We start from the raw sequence: 25209 nt of genomic DNA, 5'->3' as shown, positions 1-25209 counted from the left end.
TTTTATGGATACGAACTTTTAAGAAACACGTGTACCCCCCCCCCCCCCAAAATAGCCCACTTCCAAACGTGCTCCCTCTCTCTTATTAGCCTCTCGTTGACTTTCTCTTGATCTCCCTTTTGGGGAGCTTGAGGCTGAAAGCCGGGGGAAGCCATCCTGAAGTTTGTGTAAAGGTAATTTGTGTCTGTGTTTATTTTGCATCACCACAAATTCATGAGTGACCTTAGTTCAGCTGCCCGTGCTGGACAGGGGCAACAGGCTTGTATATAGTGATACTCAAAGTATAGGCTATAAAACTACGTATTATTGGGAAAAAACACTTAAAAACAGAACAAAAAACTACCTGTTACTGGTTCAAGACAAGATGGGTACAGAAATTACGAGTACTTAGAAACCTGTTTAGCAATTTGACAGAGTCACAATATTCAAGACATGATCAGTAGTCACTGCATTAAACAAAATTAATTTAGTTAACATCAAACTTCTGAACTGAGTTGCATGCAATATAAACTGTTATCCAAAGTAAAACCACATTATAATGGGTGTAATATTTTATGGTTATTGTATCACCTGAAATCCAAAAATCTAGTGAAATAAGAATTTATGTTATTTTTATAAGCACTTTAATAACCAAGTGTGATTTTTAAAAAACTTAGTTTAAAATTAATAATTAATTTAAGAAAGTAAAATTGGCATTATTTTTATTGCTAGTAATTTAATGACAAAACAAAGTCTTGCCCTGCTGAATGTTTCTGAAAAGAAATCACACACCTTTTTCTGAATGCAGCAACAGTAGTAAACCAGAACACTAATCAATATCATATGGGCTTGACTATGATCTTTCATGTACTGAGTCTGGGTTTTGATCATACAGTGATAAAATTATAGTGAGTTCTTTTCAGAGATGTTCTGGCTAATGGAGCAATGAATCCAATAAACTTCAGGAGCGTTTATACAAAACATAAAGAAATAAGTTCAAAGGGAGTACTCAGGCCAGGTATGGTAGCACATGCCTATAATCTCAGCAGCTTGAGAGGCTGAGGCAGGAGGATTGCGAGTTCAAAGCCAGCCTCAGCAATTTAGTGAGGCCCAAAGCAACTCAGTGAGACCCTGTCTCTAATAAAATACAAGACAGGGCTGTGGATGTGGTTCAGTGGTTGGGCACCCTTGGGGGGCGGGGGGGAGGAGGAGGAGGAGGAAGAAGAAGAAGGAGAAATAGATGTAAAATTTTACACATTAACAGTGCACTGAGGTCTTCTAACAAAGGACAGTTGCTTTGTCTTTTGAGAAAGAAGCACATTTGTTTGCTAAAACTAAAAAACAAACTCATTGTCTAGATATGAGAAAAAGACTATCAATGAGTCTGCTCTGAAACATCAATAAATTCAAAGGTGATTCAAGTGTAACTTTCCAATGACAATACAGCTTGATGTAGTCAGGCTTATAATACTAAGAAAACTATAATACTAAAACTTATAATACTAAAAAAATAAAATTAACAAAGTACTTTTTTCAATGCAACTTGCAGAATGCCAGCTACTGCTAACATGAACATTCCTTTATTATATCTGTGATTTAAACAGAAAGGTAATGCAAAGTATTCTATGTAATAAAACTAGGATCACATCCTCAACAGAGGTGGTTGGTTTGTTTTGGTATTAGAGACTGAACCCAGGGATGCTTAACCACTAGGCGACATCAATTAAAAAAATCCTTTTTATTTTTTAGTTTGAGACAGGGTCTTGCTAACTGCTTAAACTGGCTTTGAACTTGACATCCTCCTGCCTCAGTCCTCGAGCTGCTGGGATTATAGGTGTGTACCACCGTGCCCAGCTCAACAGATGTGGTTTGGAGCGTGTTTGAAGAAGTATATTTTAATGTTGCAATTGCAAGAGAGAAAAACACTTTGGATTAGGAGTTTGTATTGGAAGAACAAATAAATACACTGCTTTCATCATCAAGAAAAATTTTGCTATCAAAGGAAAACTAAAAAACACAGCAAAAAATGAAGACACTATACTTAGTAAAGTAGTAAAAATTGAGAATTATGTAAGGGTAGTATACTTAATTAAAAAAATTTTTTTAATTGAAGGTGGACACGATACCTTTATTTTATTTATTTATATGTAGTGCTGAGGATTGAACCCAGGGTCTCACATACACTAAGTGAGTACTCAACCAATAAGCCACAACCCCATCCCTTAATTTTTAAATTATTCTCTATTAAGAGATCAACTAAAAACTTGTATGCTGAGGTACAATGGTTATGAAAGGAAAAAATTCTGTTGAGAATGATGAACTACTTTAAAAGGGGAAAAAAAAAAGACAGGTGGGCAGGGGTTATGGCTTCAGTGGTAGAGCACTTGCCTGGAATGTGTGAAGCCCTGGGTTCAATTCTCAGCACCACACACAAATAAATAAATTACATGAAGGCCCATCAATGACTAAAAAAAAAATAAAAAACAAACAAAACCTCAGATGGTCCCCAATTAGCACAATTTGCTTCAGCCATTATTGTTTTAAATAATCTTATTATTTTAAATAATCTTAGTTCTTCTATGCAAGAAAGCAATTCATCATGCTTTTCAGTAGCAAATAAATTATAAGGGTAAAAATGAGTTGTAAGCCTGAAGGAAAAAAAGTTTCTACATATTGACATGTTTCATAGAATGTTTTCAATTATATTTTCTATCAAAAGAATATCCATGGGCTGGGGCTGTAGCTCAGCGGCAGAGCACTTGCCTAGCATGTGCGTGGCACTGAGTTTGATCCTCAGCACCACATACAAATAAACAAATAAAATAAAGGCATTCTGTCTACCTATAACTACAAAAAACTAAAACTTAAAAAAAAAAAAAAAGAATATCCATGCAGAGGAAATTCATGCATCCAGAATTCTTTATTTCCCCCACCACTAAAACATATCTTAAATTTAATTCTAACTTCCATGGGATAAATATTAGAAATGGCTATTTATATATTTTTAAAAATATCTTTATTTTGTTTATTTTTATGTGATGCTGAGGATCAAACCCAGTGCCTCACATATGCAAGACAAGTACTCTGCCGCTGAGCCCTAATCCCAGCCCCAGAAATGGTTATTGAAGAATTAAAGATGAAGCTGGGCGCAGTGATGCACGCCTGTAATCCCAGAACTCGGGAGGCTGAGACAGGAGGATCACAAGTTCAAAGCCATTCTCAGCAATGACCAGGCACTAAGTAACTCAGTGAGACCCTGTCTCTAAATAAAATACAAATAGGACTGGTAGAGTGCCCTTGGGTTCAATCCCCAGTACCAAAAAAAAAAAGAAGAAGAATTAAAGATGAACTTTGAAAATACAATATCATTAGTTTCATTCTGCATAAAAGTAAAAATAAAAATCCTGAACTTAATGAAACTGCTTTAAAGTGTAGACTTCCATTCCCATGAAAATATACTGAGTTTCTTTATGATGACTGGAATTGGGGGAGGGGGGGCCAGGGAGTCAAACCTAGAACCTCAAGCATGGTAGGCAAGTACTTTACCACTAAGCTACATCCCCAACCCTGAACTATATATATACTTTTAAAAGAAAACCAACACAAATCCAAACACAAGGATGCACACCTGTAATCCCAGCTACTCAGTAAGCTAAGGCAGGAGGATCCCAAATTCAAGGCCAGCCAGGGCAAAATTAGCAAGATTCTGTCTCAAACAATAAAATAAAAAGGCAGCCAGGCAAGGTGCTATACACCTGTAATTCCTATGATGCAGGAGGATTAAGAGTTCAAAGCAGCCTCAGCAATTTAATGAGGTCCTGTCTCAAATCAAAATATAAAAAGGGGGCTGGGGATATGGCTCAAGCGGCAGCGCGCTTGCCTGGCATGCATGAGGCCCAGGTTCGATCCTCAGCACCACATACAAAAAAAAATGTTGTGTCCGCTGAAAACTAAAAAATAAATATTAAAAAAAAAAATTCTCTCTTAAAATAAATAAATAAATAAATTAATTAATTAAAAGGGCTGGGATTGTGGCTCAGAGGTAGAGCGTTCCCCTATCATGTGTGAGGCCCTGGGTTTGATCCTCAGCAGCACATAAAAATAAATAAAATAAAGGTGTTGTGTCCAACTACAACTAAAAAATATATATTTAAACAACAACAACAACAAAAAAAAAAAAGGGGCTGGGATGTTGAATGATTTCCTACCATGTGCAATGCCCTGGATTCAATCCCCCAATATAGGAAATAAGAAGAAAAAAATAAAAGAGGAAAGGGGCACAGAAATAATAAACATATACATTTCCCACAGGATAGTGCTGTGACCAATCCAACTTATATTAGACAAACTATAAAAAATGAATTCTCACAATAGAAACTTTAAATATTAAAACAGTATTATTCAGAATGTGTGTCTGATGTTTGAGAACTAATATTTCACTCTATTTATTTTGTTTCAATTACAGAATAATAAAAGGTGCAACAGTGGTTCTTATCTGTATTAATCATCCACATTCACACTTTCAATGAACAGCCTGTATTCTTTTCAAATTACTTAGGGTTTTTTTCTCTATTGTAGTGGAGTTTAAATCCAATGACTTGCATGTGCTAGATAAGCACTCTCCATGAGCAATAAATATCCCCAGACCTTTTTATTTCATTTTGTGACGGGGCTCGCTAAATTGCTGAGGCTGGTCTGAAACTTGCAATCCTCCTGCCTCAGCCTCTTGAGTAGTGGGACTATAGTCAAGAAATATCATACATTGTTGCTTTGGTTCATTTTGTCTCCAATACTGAAATGGAATTTTATGTTTATTTAATATTATCAAAAACTGGGGCTTGTATTTTATATATCTTTTAAAATTATTTTTCTAGCAATTTCTTTTTATTGTGTTTTACAAAAATATTTGTCTGCAACAGATTGAACAATTTAAATCATAAGAGAGTAAGCTAACGTTAAATTTACTGATGTAAGTGCTATATTAGGTTACAAAGAAGAATATCTGTTTTTAGGAGACATATTAAAGTACTAAGAGGGAAGTATTACAATGTATAAAAGTCATTCTCAGATGGCTCCTATAAGGTTAAAAAAACAAACAAATCCATATAGAAATAGAGAGGCAAAACATTAGCCATTGGTGGATCTGACTACAGTGAGTGTTGTAGTATAACAGTTAATACCAAATTCTGATTTCCAAAATGTATTTTCACTGTATATAATACAGTTGGCCTTCTGTATCAGTGGGTTCTACATCTGGTAGATTCAACCAAGTATAGATAGAAAACATTCAGGAAAAAAAACTGCATCAGTGCAGAACATGTACAGACATTTTCCTTGTCATTATTCCCTAAACAATACAGCTATTAACATAATATTTACATTGTATTAGGTATTATAAGTAATTTGGAGGTGATTTAATGTATACAGGAGGTTATACTTAAGTTATATGCAAAGACTATGCCATTTTTATTTGAGACTTGAGCATCTACAACCTTTGGCATCCTCAGGAGGTCCTGGAACCAATCTCCCATGGATACTGAGGGATAACTGTAATTGTCAGAAAACAGGTATCATTTTCAAGAATAATTTCAGCCCAGGTGTAGTGGCATTGTAAATTCCAGCAACTCAAGGGCCAAGGCAGGATTGTGAGTATAAAGACAGACTTAGCAACTTTAGCAAGGCCTGTCTCAAAACAAAAATGCAAAAGGGCTGGGAATGTGGCTCAGTAGTTAATCCCCAGTACCACACACACACACACACAAAAAAAAAAATTAGGGGAAAGTCTATTTTCAGAGAGTTCCTAATTTGTTACTGTCAAAGAAAATAAATGAAACCAACTACAGAATTACTTATTGGCATTTCATCTGTTCTCATTTAGCTCAAAATTATAGATTTGCTGTTTTCACATAATAAATTTAAGTAAATGAGAAAAAATTCCAGGCATGTAGCTCTTACCTATAACAGCCAGAAGGCTAAAGTTGTCATGACCCTAAGCCCTACTATTTTCCTAAAGTATAGTAAACAAACCTTACAACCCAATTCAAACAATAATACTGAGGAAGGAAACAATACTGGAATCAAATTTCTCTTTTCAATTTTTATCTGATTTCAGAGACCTCACTGTGGATTCTATTTCACAGTTGAGGAAAGTAACAGAAATAATGACTTACGCAAAGTCACAAAGCACAGCAATGAGCAAGTAGAAATATAAACTCTTCTGATTTTAGTTGGACTGAGGCTGTATTGCTATAGTGCGCTGATTTTAGTTGGACTGAGAAAAGATGTCTAATACCATTTAGAAAGTTGCTCATTTTGAAAAGCGTAAATTTTAAAGTTTGTAAAGATTCTCTTACCTCACTTCTTCACCAGCAAAATCAAACACTTTGGTGATTTTAACTTTTTCGGTTTCTTTAGGTTTCTCTAGCTCCTCTGCTTTGACCAACAATTTACTTGAACTCATCTCTTCAGTCTCCTCTCCTGTCTATGGAAAAAAGCAAGAAATGCAATTAGTTTCATCAAAGTATGAACCTATAAGAGTCATCTAAACATGCTGTTTATGGTTATCTCAATGTTTCATCTCTAATTAGTCAATGATTTCTTTATTGGGAATTTATTTGATTAAAAGGCTTCAGGATTTTTTTGAAGAACAGCTGAGATGTGATCCCAAGGCAATTTTTTTCTTTTTTAATTTTAGTTGTAGTTGGACACAATACCTTTATTTTACTTATTTATTTTTATGTGGTGCTGAAGATTGAACTCAGTGCTTCGCACATGCTAGGCAAGCACTCTACCACTGAGCCACAGCCCCAGTCCCCCCAAGGCAATTTTTAAAGTTTGAAATTTGTGTCCAGTAGGTAGTTTTATTTTAAGGCAATATAATTGAAAAAAATAAACTCACTGTCCATCAGTGAACACTGTCTGTAAGTCTACCATATAGCTTGTCCTTAAGCTGGTTTTTCAATAATTGTCTTTCTGTTCTAATCTTACCCTTTCTGTTCAAATCTTAATATTTGTTTTATTTTATTAGAGCATTATAATTATACATAGTAGCTGAATTCATCCGGACAAAATCACATGCATAGAATTTGATTTCAGTTCATGATCTCCTCTCTTCCTCCCATCCTCTCCCATCCCCTGCTCTGCACTGCTTCTCTATCCTCTGCTCTGCTAGATTTCCTTTTGTTCATCTATTTTTATTAGTTGTTTTTAGTTATACATACAGCGGAAATTCCCTGTGGTGTATTTATATATACACATAGCATGATTTTTTAAGAATTCACTCCGTACTGCCTCCCCTTTCCTGTCCCTCTGTTCTGCCTCTTGATCTTCTATGCTACTGATATTCCCTATATCTTTATGTTATCCTATCTTTACTTCTTCCTTTCCTTTAATTTACTCTAACTTCCACAAATGAAAGAAAACATTTGACCTTTGAGTTTCTGAGTCTTATTTTACTTAGCATGATGTTCTCCATTTCCATTAACTAGCAAATACCATAAATTCATTCCTCTTTATGGCTGAGTATATATACCATAATTTCTTAATTCATTCATTTATTGACAAACATCTAGGTTTATTCCATAATTTAGCGATTACGCAGCTATTAACAATGAGGTGACTGTATTGCTATAGTGTGCTGATTTTAGTTCTTTTGGAAAACCAACAAAGTGTAGGATAGCTGGGTCACACAGTGGTTCCATTTCCAGTTTTTTTAGGAATCTCCATACTGAGAAAGGCTTCTTTTCATAAAATATAGAGTGCTTTTGCTTTTCACCAGTAAAGTTACAATCAAAAGGCATCTATCTAGTCTGCTTTCTGTTTAAGATTCAAATCTCAGTTTATAAATTAAAAAAAAAAAAAATTATCTGGGAACCCTAGGGTATTTCTGGAGATGCTATCATACCATTCATCTCCAGCCTCACCTTCACCTGTGTACTAGAGGGCAATTTTGATTTTGGTCCCACGTCGTTGAGGAAGCTGGCCCAGAGCTCATCCTCCTTCTTTTTCCTTGCATCCTCTGATCCAGTCCCTTTTTCCTGTTCTTCTGTTTCATCTTCCTCCTCACTGCTACTTCCTCCAGATTCAGCCTTGGCATCTTCTTCTTCCTCTTCTAACAAGAGGCCACTTTGTTTTCTCTTCCTAATCATCAATAGTCACAAGAAAAGCAAGACAAGACAGATAAGGCAAAATGTTTTGTTACCCCTTCCTCAATTCCAAATGTAATTCTGTATACCTGAAAAAAAAAAATTTAGATCTGGGACTACTAGATCTAGGGGAGTGGGGAACAGAAAAGATAAACTAAAATTTTATAGAAGATTTGAGCTCTTACTGTTAGCATCTTCCCCAATCACTTGGAATCATTATATAGTGTTCTAAGTCAGGACTAGCTATTTTCATTTAAAAACAAACAAAACAAAACCCAAAATCACCTCACAGAATTAATCTGTTCAAAACAGTGTTTTTGTTTTTGAACTGGGGATTTAACCCAGAGGTACTTTACCATAAGTCACATCCCCAGTCCTTTTTTTAAATTTGGAGACAAGGTCTAAGTTGCATAGGACCTTGCTAAGTTGATTAGGACCTCGCTTAGTTGTGGAGGCTGGCCTTGAATGTGCAATCTCTGTGCCTCAACCTTCTTGACTCTGTGATTATAAGAATGTGCCGCTGCACCCAGCTATTTGTGTTATTTCTTCTAGAAGTTCTCAGGGCAAAATATATATCAGTGTTTTGTTCTACTTTCTGAAGATATGAAAGCTGGAATAGAAACAAAAGAACTAGGTCCAAAGCGGCTGGGGTGTGGCTCAGTGGTAGAGCACTTGCCTCCCACGTGTGAGGCACTGGGTTTGATCCTCAGCATCACATAAAAGTAAATAAACAAAATAAGGATACTGTGTCCATGTATAACTAAAAAATATTTTTAAAAAAAAGAACCAGGCCCAAGACTTATAAAATATATTGCTTTCACTAATACTTTGATTTTAAGTGAATTATCTAAATCTAAAATTCTTTTTTTCCTTTTTATCGATTATAATCTGCTTTTTGATTCAATGCCCAGGAAAACAAAAAGCAGTGAAGTAAAATACTTCCATAGAAGATGTCCCTGAGTTAAATTACCTATCAAAATTTTCCTAATTCTGATGGAAATGTAATTCAGTATAGGCTTATGAAAGAAAAATTGCTAGGTCAGGCATGGTTGCGCACGCCTATAACCCCAGTAGCTTGGGAGGCTGAGCAAGGAGGATATCAGCCTCAGCAAAAGCAAGGCACTAAGCAACTCAAGGAGACCCTGTCTCTAAAGAAAATACAAAATTGGGCTGGAGATGTGGCTCAATGGATGAGTACCCCCCTGAGCTCAATCCCTGGTACCAAAAAAAAAAAAAAAGATTGATAAAAAAAATTGAACTGCACATAACCTTAGATCAAACAATTCTACATGTACAAATCTGACTTACATGTATACAAAGACATGTACAAAAACTATTTACTACAAAAACTAGATATGATCTAAATGTTCCTCAATGAGAGGATGCACAAGTCAAGTAAGGCCTGTCAGTGCAATGTATGTTTAAATGTACTGCGGTGGTACCATTTCCAACTTGTAAAACAATGACAGTGAAAAACAATAGAGAGTGTTGTAAAATAAACAGGGTAGGACATATATATATCCTTGTTATACACGGACAGAACATCTTTGGTAACATTCTTCTTCAAGGCTAGAAACAAGGTATACATTAATAGTTTTGTTTTAACCATATACACATTTTACTTATTAGGCTTCTTTGTTTAATTAACCCTAAATATTTTGCCAGATATGTTAGTACACTCCTGTAATCCCAGCAACTCAAAACGCTGAGGCAAAAGGATCGAAAGTTCAAGGTCAGCCCAGGTAACACCCCTGGGATTCAATCCCCAGTAGCACACACACAAAAATAAGTAAATAAATAAAAATAAACCTAAAAATTTTAAAGCTTATCCGAGACCAAGATTTTATTTCTAAAATACCAGCAAATGTTTTCTTCAAAAAAAAAAAAAAAAGGGTCAGAAACCCTGGCCATAAGAAATCTTATCATCAGACTAATCTCAGCAATTAGGATGACTGTAGCATAAGCCCCTGACTTCTAGGGAACTTGAGAGCAACATCACCTGGCCGGAATGCTCTGAGCCTTTCTCTGTTTCCCTTTGGGTTTCTGTGTCTGCTCTTCACCATCCACTTCATCTTCCTTCACTAATTCATTTACGTCATCTTCACTATACTCTCCACCTGAAATCACATAACAGGGTGGTCAGACAGATAGGAAAGAAAGATTTTTCACATCAAGATGAAACATTTTCATTAAAAAAAAAAAAAAAAAAGTCCTGTATTTTTCTTCATTCTTAACCTAAAATATCATTTCCTTAGGGAAGACTTCTCTGTCCCTGGAGACTAGGCTGTTTTCCTAATCCTTGGCTTCCATAGCAGTCCTTTCCCCTCCCTAATTCATTCCCATATAGTAAAGGTTCGCAATTTCTGCTATGCTGTTGTTCACTCTTTGAAGTCATGGACACTGCCTGTCTTGATATGTAAATATTTGCTTAACAAATGAGTGAATGAACAAATGAATGGAGATTCTAAGTCTACTAATATACTTTTTGAAGAAGAAATTAATGTTCCCCTCTCATCTCAGATATAATAACAAATACACCTTGTCTTGTCCACAAATGGGGTTTAGAAAGAAACTTAAAGACTTTCAGTTAAATATAGCAGAAAAAACAAAAAAAAAATCTATGTTCTATCTTCAGACACTGATATTCAAGGGTTCCCAGCAAGTGTTGTCTAGATGCCCCCAGTCTGGCCACCCTCTGTGGACACCAGTCAATAAACCAAACCTACAAAGAGGTTCAACTTCTATTTGAAGTGCACACACCAAATGTACAGCTGAAATGAATCTGATCTAGAGCTCCACGAAATGACACATAGTAAAACAGGACGCAGCTTGAGGAACAAATCATGGCCAGCATCCCAGAAGGTCTCCTGTATCTGCTTCCAGTCACCACTCACTGTCCCCACTCCAAAGGTAACCACTATCTTGACATTTAACACCACAGGTTAGTTTTTGCCTGTTTTTTGAATTTTAACCAAACAGAGGCCTCAATGTACTTTTTTGTCTAACTCAACAGTATGCCTGTTAGTCACCATATTGCTACAACTCGCTGTAGTTTATACATTCCATTCCTGAACAGTATTTCACTGTATGACTACACCACAAGTTATTTATGTATTCTATTGTTGAAGGACATTTGGGTTATTTCCTCTTTGGAGCTATTTTGATACTCCTATATACATCTAATCAGCTTTTAAGTACTTCACTCACAATGAATCAATGACCCCCAAACACCTGAGGAAAGCCTCCAACATGACAGGCAAGATTCAAAGAGAATAAGAGGAAATAATCAGTGCAGGAATCAAAGTGGAAAAAAACCACCAAAAACCTTTATAATTAATATCCTCAAAAAGATAAGAGAGGGCTGTGTTTGTAGTTCAGAGGTAGAGTGCTCGCCCAGCATGCGTGAGGGACTGGGTTCAATCCTTAGCACCACATAAAAATAAAATATTGTGTCCACCTATAACTAAAAAATAAATATTCTTTAAAAAAAAGATATAAGAAGAAATGGGCTGGGGTTGTGACTCAGTTCAATTTTCAGCACCACATATAAATAAATAAAATAATTAGGCTGGGCATGCTGGTGCACGCCTGTAATCCCAGCAACTTGGGAGGCTAAGGCAGGAGGATTGCAAGTTCAAAGCTTGCCCCAGCAACTTAGCAAGGCCTTAAGCAACTCAGGGAGACTCTGTCTCTAATAAAATATAAAAAAGGGCTGGGGGGGCTGGGGTTGTGGCTCAGCGGTAGAGCACTCACTTCACACGTGTGAGATCCTGGGTTCGATCCTCAGCACCACATAAAAATAAATAAGCAAAATAAAGATATTGTATCCATGTATAACTAAAAAAATATTTAAAAGGGGGGGGCGGGGCTAGAGATGTGGCTCGGTGGCTAAGCACCCCTAGGTTCAATCACTGGCACCAACATAAACCGACAGATAAATAGATAAATAAGTAAATAAAGGTCCATCAGCAACTAAAAAAAATTTTTTTAAAAAAAGGTAAGAGATGGTAGTATCCATGAAATAAGATGACTTAATTTAGAAAACAAAACTCTTGGGCTGGAGATATAGCTCAGTTAGTAGAGTGCTTGCCTTGCATGCACAAGGCCCTGGGTTCAATCCCCAGCACCACAATAAATAAATAAGTAAATAAATAAATTCTTAAAAACTAAAAAAAAAAAGATAGCAGAGATTTAAAAACAGATAAGGAGATAGGCATGTGAAAACCTAGAGAATAAGCATCTCTTTCTCTCACACACAAACATACACACTCTCAATATGAGGGTTCCAAAAAGGGAAATCAGTTTGATATCCCCAATACCAAGCAAGAACTAATTAATGAAAGAATTTCATAAGAGAAGCAAGTTTCAGGTTAAGATGGCAGTGTGAACACACATGAAAGTGTGCTTCCTTATACCTCCATAAATAAACTGCAGCCAAAAGAATTTTTCATAGGACCCACAATGCTGAAGAGAAAAGGCAAGAAGACAACAGCCACATTTTCCTGAAACCTGGAGAAGAACTTTTAACTGCAAGCAGGTCTGGAGAAAGTAAAAGACTAAACTGATGGAAGATGTAGACTCCTCAAGAGGCATATGGACCAACAGCATCAGCTGTCTCTGGAACCAGGGGTGAAGGTGAGTGCTCCAAATAGGGGGAAAGCTGTATGCAGAGCAGCAGTTAGAACCTTTATCCTCCACAGTTCTAAGCCATGGGCCTGTACCACCTCCACCCACCAGTAGGAGTCTGAAGATTTTATTGAAAAGGAATCCAAGGTTTCTGGACAGGTGATGCCAAGCACAGGTGAAGGCACAAAGACTCTAAAGAACTCGAGTATTAAGTGACCAACATAAATGCTATGACTAAATACTGAGAGTCCCAGAAGTACTGCCTTTTCCATAGTCAGATTTTGCTTTCTACTCAAGCGTTTTGAGGCTGATATACCCATAAAGAAAAGCAAGAGGTACACAGGAGTTTCCAAGGAGCCAATATTCTAGTTCTTAAACTGGGTAGTGAATACATGGATATTAAATTCAATTCTATGTATACAGCTCACATTTTTTATTAATTAATCTGTTTACTCTAGTTAGGTACATATGACAGCAGAATGCATTTTGATTCATTGTACATAACTGCAGCACAACTTTTCATTTCTCTGGTTGTACATGATATAGCATTGCACCATATGTGCAGTCACACATGTACCTAGGGTAATGATGTCCATCTCTTTCCACCATCTTTTCTGCCCAAAAGCCCCCTCCACCCCCTTTGCCCAAAATTCCTCCATTTTTCCCATGCTCCCCTGCCCCCGCCCCTCCCACCCCCACCCCTTTATGGATCCCCTGCCATTTATCAGAGAGAACATTTGGCCTTTGGTTTTTTGGGATTGGCTTACTTTGCTTATATAGTCCACATTTTTATAATGTAAGAAAAGCTAGGTAAAAGCTGGCATATGCTTTAATCCCAGCTACTGGGGCGACTGAAGCAGGAGGATCACAAGTTCAAGGCCAGTCTTAGCACTTAGTAAAACCCTGTCTCAAAAATAAAAAGGGGAAAAAAAAAAAAGAATAAAAGGGAGGGCTGGGGTTGTGGCTCAGTGGTAGAGTGCTAGCTTAGCATGCATGAGGCACTGGATTTGATCCTCAATACCACATAAAAATAAAATAAAGGTATTGTGTCCACCTATAACTAAAAATATATATATTTAAAAAAAAACAGATATGGTGGCACATGCCTTTAATCCCAGCAACTTGGGAGGCTGAGGTAGGAGGATTATGAGTTCAAAGCCAGCTTCAGCAACTTAGCAAGGCACGTGCAACTCAGTGGGATCCTATCTCTAAATAAAATATTGTAAAAAGCTGAGGAGGGCTGGGGTTGTGGCTCAGTGGCTCAGTGGTAGAGTGCTCATCTAGCCTGCACGAGGCCCTGGGTTCGATCCTCAGCACTACATAAAAACAAATTAATTAATTAAAGATACTGTATCCAACTACAATTAAAATAAATAAATAATTTTTTAAAAAGGTCTGGGGATGTGTCTCAGTGGTTAAGCACCCCTGGGTACAATTGCCAGTACAAAAAAAAAAAAAAAGAATAAAAAGGACAGGATGCAGCTCAGTAGTAGAACATCTGCCTATCATGTGCAAGGCCCTGGGTTTAACTGCCAGGACAGGAGAGAGGGAATGGGAAAGAGAAGGAAAGAAAAAGAACAGTACAAAATACTATAAAAGGATAATTATTGTTATGCAAATACTGTTTGCACAAACAAAACTATGAAGTAACCAGCACACTCATGATTCTGCAATTTTGTCAGGTATTGCCAAATTCTAACAAATACCTCATGAAAGAGAATTTGGCGATATCCAATAAAATTAGATAAATGTATTTACCTTTCAATTCAGCAATCTCACGGAATTCTATCCCAGATTATGTAATAGATTATCCACTCCAAAGGATTAGAGGGGCTGGGTGCAGTGTTGTGCCTAGAGTCCTAGCAATCAAGAGGCTGAGATGGGAGGACTGTTCCAGTCCATGAATTCAAGACCAGCCTGAGCAGCACAGTGAGAACCCCATCTCAAAAAAGAAAATTAAAATGAAATGAAATAAAATAAAATAGCCCAACCACAGTGGTGCACACCTGTAATCCCAGTGACTCAGGAGGCAGGAGGATCTCAAGTTTGAGACCAACCTCAGCAGTTTAGCTTAGGCCCTATAAGCAACTTGGCAAGACCCTGTCTCAAAAAATAAAAAGGACTGGGGATGTGATTCAGTGGTAAAGTGCCCCAGGGGTTCAGTCCCCAGTACCCTCCTAAAAAAAGGATATTATAACTTAGTACAGTTAATCTTAAAATAAAAATTTTGGTGGCAATCTATAATTTTGGGGGAGAGGTACCGGGTATTGAACTAAGGGGCGAGCGACCACTGAGCCACATTCCCAGCCCTATTTTTGTATTATATTTAGAGACAGGGTCTCACTGAGTTGCTTAGCACCTCACTTTTGCTGAGGCTGGCTTTGAACTTGTGACCCTCCTGTCTCAGTCTCCCGAGCTGCTAGGATTACAGGTGTGTGCCACAGTTCCAGGCTATAATTTTTTTTTTTAAAGGTGACTGATTGAATAGAATGTGGTACATCTATAAGGAAAATATTAGCCAGGCATGGTGGCTCATGCCCGAAATCCCAGCAACCCAGGAGGCTGAGTCAGGAGGATCACAAGTTCTAGAGCAGCCTCAGCAATTTGGCAAAACCCGGTCTCAAAATAAAAACTAAGGGGCTAGGGATGTGGCTCAAACGGTAGAGCGCTCTCCTGGCATGCGTGCAGCCCGGGTTCGATCCTCAGCACCACATACAAACAAAGATGTTGTGTCCGCTGAAAACTAAAAATAAATTAAAAAATATTTAAAAAAAATAAAAAGGACTGGGGAAGCAGTTCAGTGGTGGGAGCTCCTGGGTTCAATCCCCAGTAGAAAGAAAGACACAAATATTATACATCCATTAAAAAGAATGCACAGGCTTTAGGATATACTACTAAAATACCTACATAAATACTAATCCTTTTTGTGATATATACTTTCTATCTAGCTCTGTCCACTGAAGCAGCACAGAATGTATGTCACTCTGGCAGACATGTGCATTTCTAAAGTTTAAACTGCATTTTATTTTTTATTTATTTTTCCCACATTTTTTATTGGTACACTGTAGTTGTACATACTGATGGGATTATTGCTACATATTTGTATATGCACACGATATACAACATGATAATGTAATTAGGCCAACATCACTCCACAGTACTTCTCCCACCTCCCACCCCTGGATTCCTTTCCTCTACTCATCTCCTTTGATTTTTCACGAGTTCCACCCCCACTTTCCTTTCCCTTTTCCCTCTCTAGATTCCACATGAGAGAAAATATACAATGCTTAACCTTCTGAGTTTGATTCATCTCACTTAACAAGATGGTCTCTATAGTTTCATCCATTTTCTAGAAAATGCCATAATTTCATTTTTCTTTATGGCTCAATAAAAACTCCACTGTGTATATAGTACATTCTCTTTATCCATTCATGAACACCTACGCTGGTTCCATACCACAACTGTTGAATTGTACTGCTATAAACATGGGTATGATGTATCACTGTAGTATGATGACTTTAATTCTTCAAGATAAATATAGAGGAGTGATATAGCTGGGTCATATGGTGTTTCCATCCTACTCTTTTGAGGAACCTCCATACTGATTTCCATAGTGGTTGTACAAATTTATAGTCCCACCAGCAGTACAAAATTGTTCCTTTTACACTTTTGAAACAGAGTCTCTTACTAAGTTGCTTCAGATCTCACTAAATTGCTGAGGCTGGCTTTGAACTTGTGATTCTCCTACCTCAGGCTCTTGAGCCAATGGGATTGCAGGTGTGCACCACCATGCCCAGGTATTACCACAATTTAAATTCTTTTTATATTTATTTTTTAATATTTTTTCTAAAAAAATTATTGATATCATTGAAAGGAAAAAAATCTGCTGGGTGTGGTGTCAGCACTTCTCATTATTCGTATACTTTCTTTTTAATATTTGTAGTTGTAGATGGACAGAATGCCTTTATTTTATTTTTATGTGGTGCCAAGGATCGAACCCAGTGCCTCACACATGCTAGGCAAGCGCTATGCTGCTGAGCTACAGCCCCAGTCCCAGCCCATATTATTTGTATTCTTGCTGACTACCATTCTGGCTGGTGTGAGATGAAATCTCAGTGTAGTTTCTTTCTTTCTTTTTAAAAATCTTTTTATAAAAATTAATTACTAATTAACTTTTTAATGTGGTGCAGAGGATCCAGCCCAGTACCTTACATGTGTGAGGCAAGTGCTCTACCACTGAGCTACAGCCCCAGCCCTCAGTGTAGTTTTGATTTGCATTACCCTAATAGCTAATAATGTTGAACATTTTTTCATGTTTATTAACCATTTGTACTTCTTTTGAAAGTATGTTTAATTCATTTGCCTATTTATTAATTGGGTTACTTGACTTTTTGGTGTAAAGGGTGTTTTTTGCATTCTTTATACATTATTTTTAAAATATTTTTTAAGTTGCTGATGGGCCTTTATTTTATTCATTTATTTTTATGCAGTGCTGAGAATCAAACCCAGTGCCTCACACATGTGAGGCAAGCACTCTACCACTGAGCCACAACCCAGCCCACATTCTTTATATGTTCTTGATATGAATCCTGTCAGAAGACTAGGTAGCAAAGATTTCTCTCCCATTTTGTAGGTTCTCTCTTTACATTCCTAGTTGTTTTGTTTGCTGTGCAGAAGTTTTTTATTTGATACCATCCCATTTATTAACTCTTGGCATTATTTAATGAGTTTTAGGGGTCCTACTGAGAAAGTTGTTCCCTGTGCTTATACGCTGAAGTGTTGACCCTACATTTTCTTCTAGGAGTTGAATAGTCTTCCTTGCCTTCCCCACTTCCTTCATACTGGGGATCGAATCCAGGGTGCTCCACCACTTAGCAATCCCCCAGACCTTTTTATTTTATTTGAGAGAGGTTCTTGATAAGTTGCTCAGGCTGGCCTTGAACTAGTGGTCCTCCTACCTCAGCCTCCCCAGTTGCTGGGATTAGAGGCATGTGACACCACACCCAGCAGATATTTTTCATTTCAACCACATCATTAATTTTTAGAATAAATATTAAAAAATAAATTTTTTAAAAAATTTAAATTGTGGTAACAGCTGGGCATGGTGGTGCACACCTGTAATCCCATTGGCTCTAGAGCCTGAGGCAGGAGAATCACAAGTTCAAAGCCAGCCTCAGCAATTTAGTGAGGTCCGAAGCAACTTAGTAAGAGACTGTCTCAAAATAAAATATAAAAAATAGGCTGGGGATGTGGTTTAGTGGTTAAGTGCCCATGGGTTCAATTCCTGATACCAAAATAAACAAATAAATAACTGTTCTAACAACCCAGCTTGGTCACTCATGTCGGTAATCCCAGCAATTTGGGAGGCTGAGGTAGTAGGACTGCTAGTTAGAGACCGACCTCAGCAACTTAGCAAGGCCCTAAAGACTTTGCAAGACCTGTCTCAAAATTTAAAAATAGAAAATGGGCTAGGGATGTGGTTGTACACCCCTGTGCTGAATCCCTGGTACCAAAAATAAAATAAAATAAAATTCCTATTTTGAAAATTGTAATTAAGGAAAAAGAGTCAAATATTTATCCTGTTCTGGTTTATGAGAGAAGGCTACACTTTAAAGAACAAAATCAACTAATAAATGTAGAAGAATCATAGGATAAGGAAAATATCCCAAACTCTAATATAGTAGTAATTTATGCAAGGGTTATCAAGTAATGTTAAAAAAAAAAAAAGGCAATTTTAAGTGTAACCAACACACACACACACACACACACTTTGGTACTAAGGACTGAACCTGGGGCAGTGGGGGGGGGGGGGGTTAACCACTTAGCCACATCCCAGGTTTTTTTGTTATTGTGAGACAGTATCTTGCTGAGTTGCTTAGGGCCTCGCTAAATTGCTGAGGCTGGCCTAGAACTTGCAATCCTCCTGCCTCAACCTCCCGAGTCACTGGGGTCATAAGCATGCATCACCGTGACTAGCTCACCATTACATATGTTGCCACACAGAATACTCTCCAGTTCCAAAGGAAAAAATATACAACATCAGGATCAGACTGTCATCATCCTTATGCAGAAGTCAAAACTATGGGAGTCAACTAGGTATTATCTTCTGATGTCATGCAATATGAACCACAGAAGTCATCTACAATGTGTCTAGCCAAAAGTATTCCACTGAAACTCATTAAGCATTTAGATCTAACTTCCCATTTACAGAAAATCTGAAGAACAAAGAAACAATCCAAAGCACCATCATGAGGAACAATCGGACAAATCTAAAAGATGCTGCAAAACACTGCGTCCGGAGTCCCCTCTTATGATTCCTATTCAACATCATACTGGAAGTATCAAGTACAATAAGACAGGCAAGGGAAATACAAAAGTCCTGGAAAGAAAAGAAAGAAATCTGTTGCTATTCAGATTTGACATGACTATATGAAAAATCCCATGGAACCTACAAAAAACTCTAGAATTGATCAAATAAGTCTAGCAAAACTATAGAATACAGAGTTTGCTGGCTTTGAGTTCACAATACAAAACCAAATGTACTGTATTTCCATGTTGTAGCAATGAACAACTGAAAAGCAAAGCTTAAAAGGGCTAAATAAATAAAGAGGGCTGGGATTGTGGCTCAGTGGCAAAGTGCCTGCCTCACACGCGTGGGGCAGAGTTCGATCCTCACCACCACATTAAAAAATAAATAAACAAAATAAAGATATTAAAAAAAATAATGATTACTGGGGCTGGGGTTGTGGCTCAGCAGTAGGGCATTCACCGTGCATGTATGAGACCCTGGGTTTGATCCTCAGCACCACATAAAAATAAATAAGTGAAATAAAGGTATTGTGTCCAACAACAACTAAAAAATAAATACTAAAAAAAAAAAAAGATTACAGTATTCATAGTCTGGTAGAAAACATTGTTAGAACTGTCAATTTCCCCAGCGGTCTACAGATAAAATGCAATTTCAAACAAAATCCAAACGGGTACTTTTGGAGAGACTTACAAGGTCATTCTGAAATTTATATGGAAAGCAGTACAACTCTGAAAAAGAACAAAGCTGGAATACTCTCTCCACCTGATTGTAACACTTAAAACTAGAGTAATCAAAACAGAATACAGGTGCTGAGCTCTGTGGCGCATGCCTATAATCTCAGCAGCTCAGAGACTGAGGCAGGAGGATTATGAACTCAAAGTCAGCCTCAGCAAAAGCGAGGCAGTAAGCGATTCAGTGAGACCCTGTCTCTTAAAAAAATAATAATAATAATACAAAATAGGGCTGAGGATGTAGCTCAGTGGTTGAGTGCCCCTAAATTAAATCCCTGGTACCCCCTACACAAAATAACAGAATACAGATCCAGAAATAAATCTATAAAAACACGGCCAAATCATATTTAACAAAGGTATAAAGGCAATTCAATGGAGGAGGGACAGTCTTTTCAGCAAATGGTGCTGGAATAATCAGACACATCCATATACAAAACCAATCCCAACCGACAAATCATACCTTATGCAAAAATTGACTGAAAAGGACTGATAATATGAAAAAATGTAAAATATGAAACTTTCAGAAAGCAAAAGCACAATCCATAGAAAAATTTGACAAATTGGGCCAGGAGTGGTGGCACAAGCATGTAATTCAGTAACTCAGGAGACTGAGGCAAGAGGATTGCAAGCTTGAGGCCAGCCTCAGCAACCTAGCAAGGCCCTAAGTAACTTAATGAGACCCTGTCTCAAAATGAAAAAAAAAAAAAAAGGGGTGGGGGGTTAGGAAATGGCTCAGTGGTAAAGCACCCCTGTGTTAAATCTGCAGAACACCAAAAAAAAAAAGAGAGAGAGAGAGACAAATTGGGCCTCATCAAAAGTTAAACAAACAAAACAAACAAACAAAAAAACTGTGCAAACAACACTATTTGGTAAATAAAAGACAGGCCACAGACTGAGACATAATATTATAAAACACATAACCAACAAAGAACTATATCCAGAATACATAAAGAATTCCAAAACTGAACAGTAAAAACAACCCACCATTTAAAAAAAGATTTGAACAGGCACATGACCAAATAAGAGATAAGAATAGCAAGCAGGCACATCAAAAGACAGTCAACAGCCCGGGGCAGTGGTGCTTGCCTGTAATCCGAGCAGTTCAGGAGGCTGAGGCAGGAGGATTTCAAGTTCAAAGCCAGCCTCAGCAAAAGCGAGGCATTAGGCAACTCGTGAGACCCTATCTCTAAACAAAATACAAAATAGGGCTGGGGATGTGGCTCAGTGGTTAAGCACCCCTGGAATCAATTCCCGGTACTCCCCTTCCCCCCACCCCCCAGCAAAAAAACAGTCAAAGTCATCATTATAGAAATGTAAATTAAATGAGAAAATTAGCTAAAATTAAAACAAAAACAACTTTACAATCCAAGTATTGTAGAGGATGAAGAATAATTGGAACTCTCATATACTGCAACGACATGGAAAAGTTTAGCATTTTCTTTTAAACATATACCTACCATAAAACCCAGCAATCCCATTCCTAGGCATTTACTCCAAGAGAAATGAAAGGCCGTGTGTGTGTGTGTGTGTGTGTGTGTATTAAACACACAGCTTTTTTGTTAAACATCCACACTGGGAACAACCTGGTATCCCTCAACAGAGGAATGGATAACCGTGGCATATTCATACATGGGCTACAATACTGATATGCACAACAGCATTGGTAAATCTAAAAACACTTCACACTAAGTAAAAGTCATGCACATAAAGCTACACCCTGTTATTGTTTTTCACTGCTGTGACTAAAGGATCTGACCGAACAATTTTAAAGTAGGAAAAGTTTATTTGAGGGCTCACGGTTTCAGAGGTCTTAGTCCACAGAAGTCCAGTTCCATTACTCGGGGCTCAAGGTGAGGCAGAACATCATTGTGGAAGAGTGTGGCAGAGGGAAGCAGCTCACATGGTGATCAGAAAGCAGAGGAAAAGTCCACTTGCCAGATACAAACATATATGCCAATTCATGCCCCCAGTGAACCACTTCCTCTAGCCACACCCCACCTGCTTCCAGTTACCATTCAGTTAATCCCATCAGGGATTAATTCACTGATTATGTTAAGGCTATAACCCAATCATTTCTCCTCTGAACCTTCTTACATTGTCTCACACTTGAGCCTTTGGGCTTACCTCACATCCATTAACAGTTATGCTTCCATTTATATTACTTTCTGAAAAAGGCAACACTTACACAGACTAAAAATAGGACAGGAGTTAGTTGCCAGAGGCTAGGGTTGAGGGTAAGGGAGTACTGTCCTAAGAGTAACACAGGGATTTTTAGTTTTCAGGGGGGGTTGAGGGACCTGAAATTGCGAATTTGGGTAGCGATTACACAATTCTACACATTTGCCAAAAATCACAGAACAGTGAACTGAAGAGTAAATTTTACTGTATATAAGTTAAAACAAATAACTTCAGTGTTATTAATATCCTTTAAGTGATAAATACTACACTCATGAAACAAGAACATAAAGCTATTAAAAAAGAATAATCAAAGAAAAAGTTATTGAACCTTTTTTGTCTTGGCAGCTGACATGCCATCTAGATTGAGGAACCTGTAAACTATAGGGCAAAGTGAGCCAGGACCATGGCCAGATAAGCAAGCACCAGAAGCACCCAGGAGGCCGGGGTAATGCTAGTGGTATGCATAATCACAGGATTAACCTCAACAAATATTACACGGGTTACTTTGGCAAAGTTGGTATGAGACATTACCTCTTAAAGAGGAACCAGAGCTTCTGCCCGACTAAAACTGTATATACTGGTCAGTGAGCAGATACAAGTAAATTCTGTCAAAAACAAGTCTAGAGCTGCTCCCATAACTGATGTATTGCAATCTGGTTACTACAAAATTTGGGGGAAGGGAAAACTCCCAAAGCAGCCGGTCACTGAGAAGGTAATTTGAAAAAAGGTCAATGGGATAGGAAAAAAGAAGAGGATAAAAATTAGAGAAGTTCAGGTCTATGGCTTAACATAAAAAAATGAGGATTCCACAAAAATAAAACAGAGAAAATGGAGAGCAGAAACCATCAAAAAATCTTCTGGAGCACCAGAGGATCCTAAAAGGTCCAGTACAGTGACTGAAAACATACTCATACCAAGGTTATGTCATAATGATGTATCAGAAAATGGGAACAAAAGCCCAGCACAATGGCATGTGAGGTAAACCCAACTACTTAAAAGGCTGTCGCAGGATGATCACAAGCTTGGGGCAGGCCTGGGCAACAAAGTAAGTCCCTGTTTCAAAATAAAAGGTGCTAGGAGACTGTTGAGTGTGGCTCAACAACAGTAGAATATCTGCCTAGCAGGCTTGCCCTCCAGCATCACAAAAGAGGAAATAAAAGGAGCGACTTTGGATGTAACTCAGTGGTAGAGTGCTTGCATAATATGCTGAAGGCCATGGGTTTGATCCCCAATTAAAAAGGGAAAAGAGAAAAAAACTTCTTAAAAGCAACACTGGAATCTAGAAGATGAAGGAACACCTTTCAAATTCTGATGGAAAATTATTTCCAACCTTGAATCAATCAAGCCTGACAGTAGCAAGTAGTATAGTTACTTTTAGACATTTGAGATCTTAAAAAAATGTTTCTGCCATGCATCCTTCCTCATGAAGTTATTAGAGAATTTAGTCTCACTTTGGTGGGACATTAAGAAAGATAACATAAGATAAAAAACAAAACAAAAAATAGGCAACACTATATAGACTAGAGAATACAGAAAAGAGATAAAAGAGAATATCCAGAGTGGTGATGATGGACATCCTAGGTTTCATAGTCAGAGAGAGCAATCAAACCAGAGTCAAGGGCAAATATGTGCGTCGGCTCCCTCTCGTCCAGCGAGGAGGTCATGGAACAGGGTAGATGAGAGTGTGGCTGTCCCTCTCGTCCAGCGAGGAGGTCCATGGAACAGGGTAGATGAGAGTGTGGCTGTGTAGTTGCTAATCAAGACTTCTGGAGACCAAGAAGAAAGCTGGTCTGATTTTATTGGGCAGCTACCGTGTGTGTATATATGTATGTATATATATATACACACATACATACACATACGTACTCACACAGTAGCTAAGCAGATTACAGGCAGCCACCAATGCAATGTCTACTAACTGTCCTTGCAGCGACCAATCGAGGAGTGGGCTATGGAGCAAGCACAGGGACAGCAAAACCCAGCCTCATGCCCAGGGCTGTGTCTATGGGGTAAGTGGCCTGCCACTCAGACGCCCTTAACTTATGCCATGTATATGCAGCACTCCATGCACTTGTCCCCACAAATATGGACTTAAAGAAGAAAAGTGAAAACCTAAAGAATCTTTAATATTTTGGGAAATGATTTAGACAATCCTGAAAGTTCAGAGTGAAATTAGTGGTAAAAAACACAAAGACAGCTAAGCAAAACAAAACTAACAAAAAAAGGTAATTACCAACTCTAGAAAAGAGTTGTGCATGGAAAACAATCACAGTACACCAAATGGTGTAGCTGTGAACAAGGTGTCACTTGATCATAGGAAAAACGTAAACAATGAGTATTACTTGTCTAATCAAAACCTGACATAGAAACACGGGCAAGCTGAGGTGCGGAGGGTCTAAAGGTTGACGAGGGTGTGTATGTGTGTTGGGGGTTGAGGGTCAGTGGAACAAGATGGGGGGGGGGGTAAAAAAAGACCCAGCATGGGTGAGTTATTCAAAAGACAACCAAGGCGCTAGATTGACCTCTATAGTGCTTGATGAAGCCATGGAAAAGATGGAAAATTCTAAATTGAAAAAGTGCAAAGCAGTTTCCCCCAACTAGGACTGAACAGGGATGAGAATGACGGGAACTGCTAGCTTTCAAAAAAAGCCTCTTAAAATGCTTGTCTATGTTTAAGTATGTGCATGCACAACTTTAATTAAAATGGAAACCAGAAGGATAAGCTTGGGGAAGGTGCAGGATGGGGCGCGGGTAGGTTTGGACGGTTAGCTTTATCTTGACCCCACTTGGTTTGAGACGCTCATGGTGGGGGGGGGGGAGTTCTTAGAGGACAGCAACGAGTAGGCCCTGCAAAGTGGCAAAATGCACCCTCGAGTTAACTTTCTAACTACATCTCTTGTGAAGGTAGAAGGTGGACAGATGGACAAGGAGGGAGCTAGCAAATCCCTCAAACTGAAAACAAGCTCGGTCCAGAGGACTTCGGAAGCCGCGCGTCGTTCGGGGGACACCGACCGCGTCCCCAGCGACAGAGCCGTGTTCACGTGCCGTTTCCCGCGCTGGCTACGAGAGGGGGCGGCGGCCGAAGTCGGCCCAGACGGAGCGGCAGTACCGAACTCACCCACGCGCACGCTTTGGTCCAGCCTGGCCCGCGGATAAGGGTCAAGAGGACCGGGATGCCCGAGACCGCGTGCCACCGGGCCACCGCGGGCACCGGACGACGCCCGCGAGGCCAGGCGTGCCT

The 25209-nt window shown here is 38.3% G+C and overlaps 1 protein-coding gene across 2 annotated transcripts in view; it reads right to left on the bottom strand.

Annotated features, from left to right (window-relative positions):
* Cfdp1 (craniofacial development protein 1) overlaps window positions 1–25209 on the bottom strand; it is a 110441-nt gene that overhangs the window by 83192 nt on the left and 2040 nt on the right. Inside the window, exons 2-4 of one of the 2 annotated variants that reach the window (XM_015496055.2) lie at window positions 10123–10240; window positions 7902–8118; window positions 6333–6460 (exon numbers count right to left, since the gene is read on the bottom strand). In XM_015496055.2, coding sequence (XP_015351541.1) covers window positions 6333–6460; window positions 7902–8118; window positions 10123–10240 — 463 coding nt within the window. The remainder of the gene's footprint in view (window positions 1–6332; window positions 6461–7901; window positions 8119–10122; window positions 10241–25209) is intronic. The other variant, XM_015496056.2, reaches the window with a different exon arrangement.

This window comes from Marmota marmota, unplaced genomic scaffold (assembly GCF_001458135.2).
Source record: "Marmota marmota marmota unplaced genomic scaffold, marMar, whole genome shotgun sequence".
NCBI classification, from domain to species: domain Eukaryota; kingdom Metazoa; phylum Chordata; class Mammalia; order Rodentia; family Sciuridae; genus Marmota; species Marmota marmota.
The sequence above is the reverse complement of the archived record's forward strand: the minus strand, read 5'-3'. Positions and strand labels throughout refer to the sequence as shown.